Genomic DNA, 11,888 nt, shown 5'->3' with positions numbered 1-11,888 from the left:
CAACCTACAATGTTAACTAAGACCCCTAGACCACCTGGGAGTTTGACAACCAATCAGGATACTCTTCCTGTGCCCCAGAAAGTTCAAAGCTCAGAAAAAGCATAAAGCCAGGGAGCACACAGGATCTCAGCCCTTTTCTGTTCAGGAACTCAAGCCATGTGATCCTGACCACCATTAAACCATCTTTCCAAGCAGCCTCCATGTTTCCAGTGTCTTTGTCCCCACTTGGAACTGAACCCAGATGGATATTTCTTCCAACAGAAAGAACTAAGGGGAGGGAAGAAAGGAAGAAAGGAAAAAAGGGAAGGAAAGAACTAAGGGGAAGGAGGAAGGAAGTCGGGAGAGAACAGGGGTGAAATCCAGCAGGTTCTGACAGGTTCTGGAGAACCAGTAGTGGAAATTTTGAGCAGTTCGGAGAACCAGCAAATACCACCTCTGGCTGGCCCCCGAGTGAGGTGGGAATGCGGATTTTGCAATATCCTTCCCCTGCCACAACCACTGAGCCACACCCACACAACCGGTGGTAAAAAAAATTAGATTTCACCACTGGGAGGAAGGGTAGGAGGGAAAGAAAGAAAGAAAGAAAGAAAGAAAGAAAGAAAGAAAGAAAGAAGGAAGGAAGGAAGGAAGGAAGGAAGGAAGAAAGAAAGAAAGAAAGAAAGAAAGAAAGAAAGGAAAGGAAAGGAAAGGAAAGGAAAGGAAAGGAAAGGAAAGGAAAGGAAAGGAAAGGAAAGAAAGAAAACAAGCAAGCAAGCAAGCGTCTCGACTTGGCTCGTTCCAGATGTTTTGAGCAGCGGTGCCCTTGTTGCCTCCTCTTGCTTCCCATGGTTCCTACCGGCTTCCCGCTGAGAGCGACTTTTTGCCTAGCGGAGAACGGGGAGGCTCATAGACAGCTGGGGGTGGGGATGATGGAGGGATGCAGCGCTGCGCAGGGATGCCGAGTCTTCCTCCTCCTCCTCCTCCATCATCCGGTCCCTCCAAAGCGAAAGTCCGTCCCCCCAGCCATGCCGTCGCCGAGACGACCGCGCCGAGCCCCGCCCCACCCCCCGCCCCACTCCTTAGCATCCTGGCTCCCTGCTGCCGCCCGGCTCCGGTGCCAGGGCGTCCTTCCAACCGCGCGCCCGCTCGCTCTCTCGCTCCTTCCTCCGTCTCGCCATCCTTCGTCCCCCTTCCCCCCGACCAGGCCCCGGGCCCCGGGCCTTGGGGACGCAACCCAGGCTGGAAGGGGGGAGATCCGGCCATGGAGGGCGGCTCGAACCGGGGGGAGGACGAGCCGGCCGCGGCCGCCGCCCCCAATCCCTTCGTCCACGAGCCGCGGCTCAGCCGCCGCCAGCAAGTCCAGGTAAAGCTCCGTGCCCCGACTGCGGCCGGAGAGAGAGCCGGGTAAAGGAAGCCGCGGGGCTGGGGCTCTCTTGTCCGGGCTGGGCTTGGGAACCGACGAGCCGGCCGGAGCCCTGCAGGGAAGGGAAAGGAAAGGGAAAAGCGCAATCCGGGTTTGGCCTGGCCGCGGGATTTTCTCCTAGCGCCTCTTTCTGCTTCTATCGCTCGCCCTTTTGGGTTCTTTGCCTTTGCGCAGCAGCCGGGCGGATTTCCCTTTGCGATCCACTGCGAGGCGTCGCGGGCGGCGGCGACGGCGGCGGTGGTGCGGGAGATCCCGGCTAGCGGGTCACCTTCGGAGGTGGAGATCTCCCGGTACGCCGGCGGGGATGATCCGATAGCCCTGCAAAGCAGGAGGGGTGGAAACGACGATCTCCCTCTCCCCAACTCGGAGAAAGGGGCAGATCGAATCGATGATGATGATGATTTATCATCATATTATATTATATTAATATTAATATTAATTATCATCATCATTTATTACTACTACTACTACTACTACTGCTACTATTATCTCTTTTAATCATTAAACATGAAACTCAGTCAACTAAACCTTCAAAAATGCATCACAAATACCATTGACTGGTGCTAATGGTTGATACGGGTTGCTACCAGCATCCTAGGTATCAAATAATAATAATAATAATAATAATAATAATAATAATAATAATAATAATAATAATAATAATAATAATAATAATAATAATAATAATAATAATAATAGTGTACATCACCCAGTCCTAAACACTTGGGAAGTTTTCGACTAGTGATCTGTGATACGAAATCCAGCATATATCTCGTTTGCTGTGTATACTGTCATTTTGTGTAAATAAAATAATAATAATAATAATAATACCCCAGAACCCTAGAATTAACAGGGTTCTGGCAAAGGGTTTCTTTCAAACATCAATTTCCTTTTTTTGGGGGGGGAGGGTTTTTTCCCCACAATTATGCTAAGGCAGAAGTTTCCTAGAATGAACTTCCGGAAAAGCTGAGTGGAGGAGAGAGGTTTGTGGGTTCAGCTTATCACAGATGAGAGAATTGGGGTGGGGGATGCTTCATATGGAGTGGTTCCCCCCCCAAAAAAAGGATGTTGAAGAGAGCGGCTGGTTGGATGCTCAAATTTGTTGCCAGTCTGAAAAGTTCTGCTTGGTGTGTGGGGGAAAAAAGGGGGGGTCTTGCAAAGCCCCCCTCCATCTTCCCATGCACCACGAAGAACAGAATGTTTTCAGGTTCAGGAGGGGATGGAGGTTTGATATGGGGGTGTGTGTGAGATGCTGCTGCGGTGCATTGTGGGTGATTATGCAGTCTCCCCCCTCCCTCCCAAATCCCTAACCCCCAGCCCCTCCCAAACCCAAACCACTCCAGATGTGTTGCACTGTACGCTCCCTTCCCAACATGGAGGGTTTCTCAGCAGGCAAAGGCAAAGCCCCTTCCCCACCTCCCCATACACACACACACACACACACACACACACACACACACGAGAGAGAGAGAGAGAGAGAGAGAGAGAGAGAGAGAGAGAGAGAGAGAGAGAGGGAGGGAGGGAGGGAGGGAGGGAGGGAGGGAAGCAGGGATAAAAAGGATATATATATATATATGTATGTATGTATGTATGTATGTATGTATGTATGTATGTATGTATATATGTATATATATGGATCCTAATTGTTGATCTTAAAAATGCCTTTGTGTGGGATTTGGACCCCTCCCCTTGGCCTCAAACAGGATGGGGAGGAAGTCTAAGGATCCCCCTCCCCCTGCCCTCCCTCTCCATCAGCAATCTGCGGGTAGTGCAGAAGGAAAACAGGGCCCTGGGAAATGTAATATAAAGGGGTTTTTTTTCCTATTAGACTCCTACACACACACACACACACACACACACACAGTCCCAGTCTTTTCGGTCGGGTTCACGAGCACCAAATTAAGCCTACCTCTCTTCCCAAAGATCCCTTCCTTCCAGAAGAGATCTCTGCTTTTGCCTCCTTCCTGTTTCTCTCCCTTGCTTCTTAATTTGGTCCTGCAGAGATTAAGCATGAACGTGCCTCCCATGCCTGCCTGCCTGTTTGCTTCCCTTGATAGGTCACAAAATGGAGCAGTGGAGAGCTCCTTTTTCTGCTCCCAAGGCTAAAAAGCAGCCTCCAACCTCCCGGGATCAATAGAAATTCTCCCCTATATGTCATTTTCATCACCCTGCACCCTGCTATAAAATGATTCTTTTTTTAAAAAAAAATCTGTTCAATTCTTCCCCTTTTCCCTACCAATCTGCTTCATCCCTCTGGGGCTTGTTTATCCTTATCGCCAGCACATCTGAAATGTTTAGGTCCCGCCTTGCTTAAAAAAAACCTACGCTGGTTCTCCCACTATGCTGAACTTGCCTGCTTTTAACCTTAGTTGTAAAAAACAAACAAACCAAAAAAACTTGCCCGATTGATTGGTTTGTGGTTTAGAGTAGCAGGACAGCAAGAAGTAAATGCATTAGAACAGAATAGACTTCTTTATGGGCCAAGTGTGATTGGACGCACAAGGAATTTGTCTTTTGTGTATATGCTCTCAATGTTCATAAGGAGAATAAAATACATTCACCGAGAATAAAAAGATACGACACTTAGTGATAGTCAAGATTACTAATAAGTTATCAAATCGTACAAGAAAACAAGTAAAAACAATATAATTGAAAGATACGAGCAACATGGTTGTAGTAATAAGCGCGAAGAGATAGATACTAGTAAGGAAGAGAATAATAATAATAATACAATCTTGGTAAATTATTTGACAGTGTTGTGGAAATTACCGTGTTTTCCCAAAAATAAAACCCTATCTTATTTTTTTTTTAACCCTGAAATAAGCGCTTGTTCTTATTGCCATGCGCTCAAAAGCCCGATTGGGCTTATTATCAGAGGAATGTCTTATTTTGTGTCTAGTTGTTTTGGTGTGCAGTGCCCTATAGTGTCTTTTTGAGGGTAGTAGTTGTAACAATTTATGTCCAGGATGTGGGGGGTCTGTAGATATTTTCACAGCCCTCTTTTTGACTCGTGCAGTATACAGGTCCTCCATAGAAGGCAGGTTGGTAGCAATTGTTTTTTCTGCAGTTCTAATTATCTGTTGAAATCAGACAGTTATAGAGGTACAGATGACAGACTCAATAATTCCTCTGTAGAACTGAATCAGCAGCTCTTTGGGCAGTTTGAGCTTAATTAATTAATTAAAATCGTTAATTCAATGCTTCAGTTTGTGTCAAAGCCAGGCACTATTGAAAAAAATGAGTTGTTCTTTTCAATGACTTTTTTTTACACTTTTTACACCAACCATTAAGTGCATTGCATTGTCGTTTGCAGAAAATGATAACGCCGTTTTTGTTTTCATTTTAGACGGTAATGCTAACAACCGAGGTCAGGGATCACCAAGGCCTCTTCAATGCAGTGTTTCCCAGTTTTAGGTTTATAGCAAGGGTCTCCAACCTTGGCAACTTTAAGCCTGGCGGACTTCTACTCCCAGAATTCCCCAGCCAGCACAGAATTCTGGGAGTTGAAGTCCACCAGGCTTAAAGTTGCCAAGTTTGGAGACCCCTGGTTTATAGGGTTCCCGGCATAGGGAGAGTGGGTGAGAAAGAAACAAGGGAAGCAAATAATCTCTAAATGCTTCTCTTTTTTAAAAATAGCGGTTTCATTAAGAATGACAATTGCAACGATAAAAAATGAACACAAATTAGAAGGGAAAAAAATAGAAGGCGTAAAAAAGAAAACACTAGAAAGAAAAACAGAAAAAAATAATAATAATACTGCAAAAAAAGAAAAGAAACATAGAAAGAAATATCCCAAAAAGTGTTTTTTTTTCCCCCCAAAGGGCAACTGGACTTTCTGTTTTTTCTTTGAAGACGTTTTGCTTCTCATTTGAGAAGCTTCTTCAACTTTGAACGAATGAGGCAGAGCTGAAGAAGCTTCTTCGATGAGAAGCAAAATGTCTTCAAAGAAAAAACAGAAAGTCCAATTGCTCCTTTAAAAAAAAAGCACCTTTGGGACAACCATGACCTGGATGACTGAGAATCTCCATAGATATAAAAAGAAATAATTCCCTCCTTCATCACAAGTATAAACGGTTTAAATAACTTAACACCTTCTCTTAAATACAACACATGATCGTTTCTTCTCATATCACACCTCTTAGGTATAAACAATTTCATTAATGACATTTTCCTTAGAGTGTAACAGGACACGGAGAGTTTATTGTATTCTGAACAATCTCAACTTTATTCAACACTTTACACAGCGTGAACAGAGTTTACAGGTTGTGCTTGAGTTACGACCACAACTGGGCCTAAAATCTACATTGCTAAGCGAAACATTCGTTAAGTGAGTTTGTCCCATTTTACAACTTTCCTTGCCGCCGTTGTTAAGTGGATCATTGCATTCGTTAAGGGAGTAACACGGTTGTTAAGCAAATCTGGCTTCCGCGTGGACTTTTGCTGGTCAGAAGGTCGCAAAAGCTGGCCCCAGGACACTGCAGCCGTCATAAATGTGAACCAGTTGCCAAGCATCTTAATTTTGATCATTTGACCATGGGGATGCTGCAGCAGTCATAAGCGTGAAAAATGGTCGTAAGCCACTTTTTTTTCCAGAGCTGTGGTAACTTTGAACAGTCACTAAATGAGTTGTTGTAAGTCAAGGACTAGATTACCTGTATAAGTTGTATCTCTTTAAAGAGAACAAAACTCCTTCTTTTGATTTATTTGCAGACATGACAATTTATATTGCAACAAGAAGGTGTTTTTTTTAAAAAAAAAAATTATCTCCTTTATTTATTCATTTTTTTTACTGTCTTTTTCCAACTGCTTGCCTTTTGCAATGTGGTTTTAATCAATACGATTTCCATCTCATGCCCAGGCCAGAACCTGCCCTGCCAGGGGTCCAAATAAATCTATATCCTCCCAAACTATAAGTAAAACCACAATTGAGGCCAAAATTCCTGTTGCTAAGCGACACAATTATTAAGTGAGTTCTGCTCACTTTTACCACCAAGTGTGATTCACTTAACAATGACCAGTTGTTAAGTGAATCGCAGCGGTTGTTAACTTAGTAACAGGGTTATGAAGCGAATTTGGTTTCCTGATTGACTTTGCTTGTCAAAGGGTCACAAAAGGGGATAATTGCCATAAATATGAGCCAGCTGCCAAGCGTCCAAATTTTGATCATGTGACCATGGGGATGTTGAAACAGTGGTCGTAAGTCACTTGTTTCTGTGACTTTGAACGGTCACTAAATGAAAGTTGTAAGTTGACATCACTTCAACATCACTTATTCAACAACCTTCTCCCCAGAGTTAGAGATTGGATGGTATTTGTCCACTTTTTGTTGGATCAAGATCTGGCTTCTTGATGTAACTACAGGTAGTCCTCAACTTACAACAGTAGATTGAATAACTGTTCAAAGTTACAATGGCACTTGAAAAAGTGACTTCTGATCGTTTTTCACACTTAACGACCGTTGCAGCGTTCCCATAGTCACATGATTAAAATTCAGACTCTTGACGGCTGATGAAATGAAGGCAAATATACGTGTCCCGGGATAATAGAATAGAATAGAATTTTATTGGCCAAGTGTGATTGGACACACAAGGAATTTGTCTTGGTGCATAGGCTCTCAGTGTACATAAAAGAAAAGATACGTTCATCAAGGTACAACATTTACAACACAATTGATGGTCAATATATCAATATAAATCATAAGGATTGCCAGCAACAAAGTTACGGTCATACAGTCATAAGTGGAAAGAGATTGGTGATGGGAACTATGAGAAGATTAATAGTAGTGCAGATTTAGTAAATAGTTTGACAGTGTTGAGGGAATTATTTGTTTAGCAGAGTGATGGCCTTGGGGTAAAAAGTGTTCTTGTGTCTAGTTGTTCTGTTGTGCAGTGCTCTATATAATGAAGGCAAATATACGTGTCCTGGGATAATGAGGTGAGATCGAATTTGGATTGGTCACCGAGACCAGAGGTTTACTCTTCCGAGCTTTGTTTTCGGATTTATGCTGGACTCCATCTTCAGTGGTGGGATGTGGTGGCTCAGTGGCTAAGATGCTGAGCTTGTCGATTGAAAGGTTGGCAGTTCAGCAGTTCAAATCCCTAGTGCTGTGTAACAGGGTGAGTCCCGTTACTTGTCCCAGCTACTGCCAACCTAGCAGTTCGAAAGCACGTTAAAAAAAACCCTGCAAGTAGAAAAATAGGGGCCATCTTTGGTGGGAAGGGAATAGCATTCCATGTGCCTTTGGCATTTAGTCATGCTGGCCACATGACCATGGAGATGTCTTTGGACAGCGTTGGCTCTTCAGTTTTGAAACAGAGATGAGAACCGCTCCCTAGAGTCAGGAACGACTAGCACATATGTGCGAGGGGAACTTTTACCTTTACCATCTTCAGAGAATTTGTCTCTATTAGAATCGGTGCCCACAATTCAGATGCTTGGCTACTAACTCATTATTTGTGATAGTTGTAGTGTCCTGGGATTATATTATGTGATCTCTGTCAGGGTTCCAAGGAACACCCCCAGCGAAATAAAACTCTGAGGCTTGAGGTTCCTCAAAGTTTCAATTTATTAGAGATGTCATGTTGGCACACCTGGGAAAACTGAAAGCTTCAGGTTTTCCATGTCCAGTTGACAGTTCACAGCCCTGCCCCACACCCACAAATTCATCACCTTATCCAATCAACTCTTCACACTCAATTGGATACAATCTTCAGGCAATCTCCATCAGACGCAGGGTGTCCTTGAATACAGAATGTTGTCATGACTTAACTTTCTACCGCTCCAACAACAACCCCCTCCCGATTTCCCCAGCTAAAACATGTGGCAGTTAAGAAGTAAAAAAGAAAATTGCCTTCCAAAACTGACAATCTCTTTTTCTGACTTTTTTTCCTGACTTTTTTTATTTTTTTTAAAAAAACAACAAACCACCTACACATTATTTTGAACAAGATATCAATCAGGTACATAATCAAATACATTTCAAATTTCCCTCCCATTGTATTGTTTATCCAATATTTTCCCTTCCCCTCTTAAAATTTTATTTGTTTGCATATTTCTATTAAAACATCTATTCCATCCCCCTGTTCTGAAATTAATATTAAATCAAATCTAGTCCCTATATTTTACCCCCCACAATTCTCTTTCTTTCCATTCCTTATACTCGCTATCTGTAAGGCTTACATTTCACAAAATACACCAATAATTTTACCTAATTTTTCAAAAACAGACCTATAACAAACAAACAAAAAATAAGAAAGAAAAGCAAGGAAATAGCTATAAAATCTCTTCATTTGAACCTCACCCTTTAATTTCAAAAGGGTCTCTCATCACTTATTGTTTCATAATCCAATTCCAAAAAAGAAAAGTAAGGTAAAACACGAAGTAAAATCTTAGAAAGTTCTCTCATACATCCATTCTCACCGTCCAATTTCAGAAAGGTCTCCCATTCTTTTTTATTTCTTCCTTCATCTTAGAAAAAGAAAAATCAATATGCTTTCACTTTTCAAAGTTCAATTTTTTTTCATAATTATAGCTTCATTACCATTCTTCCCTTATTCAATAACAATTTCCATGCTATCTATTCTTAATAGAAGAGCAAATTAAAAAGGAGCAAACGTTTCTTGCATCTTGAAAAGTTCCCTGTTTATACGCATGTATTTCTATTGGAAGTTTTATCTCAATCTATTTCAATTTCATTATATCCTTTTGTGACTTTCTGACCAGCCAAATCAATGGGGAAGTCAGATCCACTTAACAACTGTGTTACTAACATCAACAGCCATGATGATGCACTTAATAACAGTGGCAAGAAAGGCCATAAAATGGAGCAAGATTCACTTAACACATGTCTCACCTAGCGTCATAATTTTTGGGCTCAATTGTGGCCGTAAGCCAGGGGCTGCCTATCTTAGTCTTTTTAAACATCTTATTGCAACCTACCAATCTAGTATTTCCTATTCATCTGCAAAGCAACTCCAATCGTCCATAGCTTTATAGGAAGCTAGTAGCTGGATACCCATGAAACTATGTGATCGGGCTTGATAAATTGACAATTAAAGCTTGAACATTAATGAGTACTTACCATTGGCCTCTCCTCTCCTCTTCTCTCCCTCAGGCTTGCCGCACAGAAGCCTCTCCTATCTTATCCCCTTCTCTCCCTTTCAGGTGGAGAAGGGGAGTAGAATGTCTAACTCCTTAGCATCAGAGTGTTTTTCAGGTAGGGAGGGCGAGTAGAATGTCTAAACTCCCAGCCCACAGGCTGGATGAGTCACGCGCTGGCCACGCACACTCCCACTCCCAAGTGGCAGTTGGAACAGAGTTCTTTTCAGATGGGGAGGGGGAATAGAACATCTTAACTCCTGAGCATGTTAATAATAATATAAGAAATACTAATGATCTGATGGTCATTTCGAAAAATCCTTTCTTAGCAAGCACCTAGAAGCCAAGAGGAACGTACGTGCCAAATTTCAAGTTTGTAGGCTTTACGGTTCTGGAGATTTCGTGATTACAGTGTGAGTGATATTTCGCTTTTATATTCATAGATAAAAATTGGATCAGCTCAAACTCTTCCCAGTGTTAAGGACATGACTTGCCTTCTTCCAGCCTCTTTTTCTCAAATTCCTAATCTAACCTACATCTTTGGGATTCCCAGAGAATTTCCCATCCTAGTTCAGTGTGCTTCTCCTATATAAATCTCTTTTTGAACTATGCAGTGTATGTGTACAGACCATTTAGTGACCATGCAAAATTACAGTGTCTCACGACTATTTTTCACACTTATGAAAAATGTGAAAAAGTGAGACATGGTCCATTTTCAGATTGAAATGAGGAAGCAGGTTCTATATCTGAACTGACTTTGGAATCCATAGAAGAGTCATTAGAGGTAGTCCTCCACTTGCAACAGTTCACTTAGTGACCATTGGAAGTTTCAGGATCACTGAAAACAGTGACTCATGACCATTTTTTCACAATTATGACCGCTGCAGCACCCCCATGGTCACGTGATCAAAATCGAGCTGCTTGGCAACTGACTCATATTTATGACGGTTCCAGTGTCCTGGGGGTCATGTGGTCCCCTTTTTTGCGACCTTCTGACCAGCAAAGTCGATGAGGAAGCCAGATTCGCTTAACAACCAGGTTACTAACTTATCAACTGCAGCGATTCACTTAACAGCCGTGGGAAGAAAAATTGCAAAACAGGTCAAAATTCACTCAGCCGTCTCACTTAGCCACAGGAATTTTGGGTTCAGTTGTGGTCGTATGTCAAGGACTGCCTGTACACGCACAGAAACACACACAATTTGGTGCGGGGGGGGAGTAAATTCCAATGTTTTGTGATTGTCCATTCAATCGAAGAGCATGTCCAATCATGGCAAATGATACAGATTACACCCTTGGTAATTGTCCGGTGGTGTCCATTGATGTCATTTGCAGAACGATGCCATCGTGTGAATGTCATATAAATCACAGTGAAACTTGATTTGTGGCATGCAAAATCCTAGTTGGATCAAGCTCTGGCAATTTGTCATTAACGCTATTTAAGATTTCTTTCCCACCATTTATAAAAACAATCGGAATGCACACAATAGGTTGCCTAGGCAACCACAACCAGTTTGGGAAGAGATCCGTGGAAATGTAAAAACACAGATCTGATTTACAGTCACATATCAACAAGATCTTCCCAGAATCTCTGGGTCACAGAAAGAGCTTAGAAACTGATCAAACTGAATTAATTAATGCATTTTCTGAACTCGCACCCAGAGGGGGGATTCAGTTAGCTTCCCTACTGGTTCACAGATGTGAGTGGGCCCGTTTTCTGGGCATGCTCTTCGCTTGCGCATGTGCCTTCCACAATGGCCTACAAAACATGGCTAAATAGGATGGCATTACATCCGGGAGGATGGGCGGGGCCTGCACTCACCGCTACCGGTTCACCCGAACTGGACAGAACCGGCTGAATCCCACCAATTGCTTACATTGTAATATTTTGGACAGCACGAAACATAATAAGGTTGATAAAATTTAGTATGTGGGAGCGTAGCCATTAGAATTTTATCCATGTCGGTTAAGTGTCAGCCTCACCAGGTAAACCAGACAGGAAATACATACAACCAGATAAAATATTTATACTTTATTGTAAAGTAGTGCAAGGTCAGATGACGTGGAAAGACCTGGCCCATAGAGTCGTCAGAAGTCGGACATGACTAAATTGATAACATCATCATCATCATCACCACTTTATTGTAAAACTGCTTTAACACAATTTGGCAAGTCTGAAAATACACTTGTCACTCCATCGCTTCCAAAGGTAGTCTTCAGTGACCACAACTGAGCTCAAATTTAATAGAATTATTTATTTATTTTTTATTGGCCAGGTGTGATTGGACACACAAGGAATTTGTCGTGGTGCATATGTTCTCAGTGTACATAAAAGAAAAGATACCTTCATCCAGAATCATAAGGTACAACACTTAATGATAATCATAGG

General features: G+C 42.4%; 1 protein-coding gene across 1 annotated transcript in view; it reads left to right on the top strand.

Annotated features, from left to right (window-relative positions):
* Nucleotides 1–1,065: 1,065 nt before the first annotated feature.
* LPCAT4 (lysophosphatidylcholine acyltransferase 4) overlaps nt 1,066–11,888 on the top strand; it is a 61,351-nt gene continuing 50,528 nt past the window's right edge. The window contains exon 1 of the mRNA XM_058182337.1: nt 1,066–1,342. Coding sequence (XP_058038320.1) covers nt 1,241–1,342 — 102 coding nt within the window. The 5' untranslated portion in view covers nt 1,066–1,240. The remainder of the gene's footprint in view (nt 1,343–11,888) is intronic.

This window comes from Ahaetulla prasina, chromosome 4 (assembly GCF_028640845.1).
Source record: "Ahaetulla prasina isolate Xishuangbanna chromosome 4, ASM2864084v1, whole genome shotgun sequence".
Lineage (NCBI taxonomy): Eukaryota > Metazoa > Chordata > Lepidosauria > Squamata > Colubridae > Ahaetulla > Ahaetulla prasina.
The sequence above is the reverse complement of the archived record's forward strand: the minus strand, read 5'-3'. Positions and strand labels throughout refer to the sequence as shown.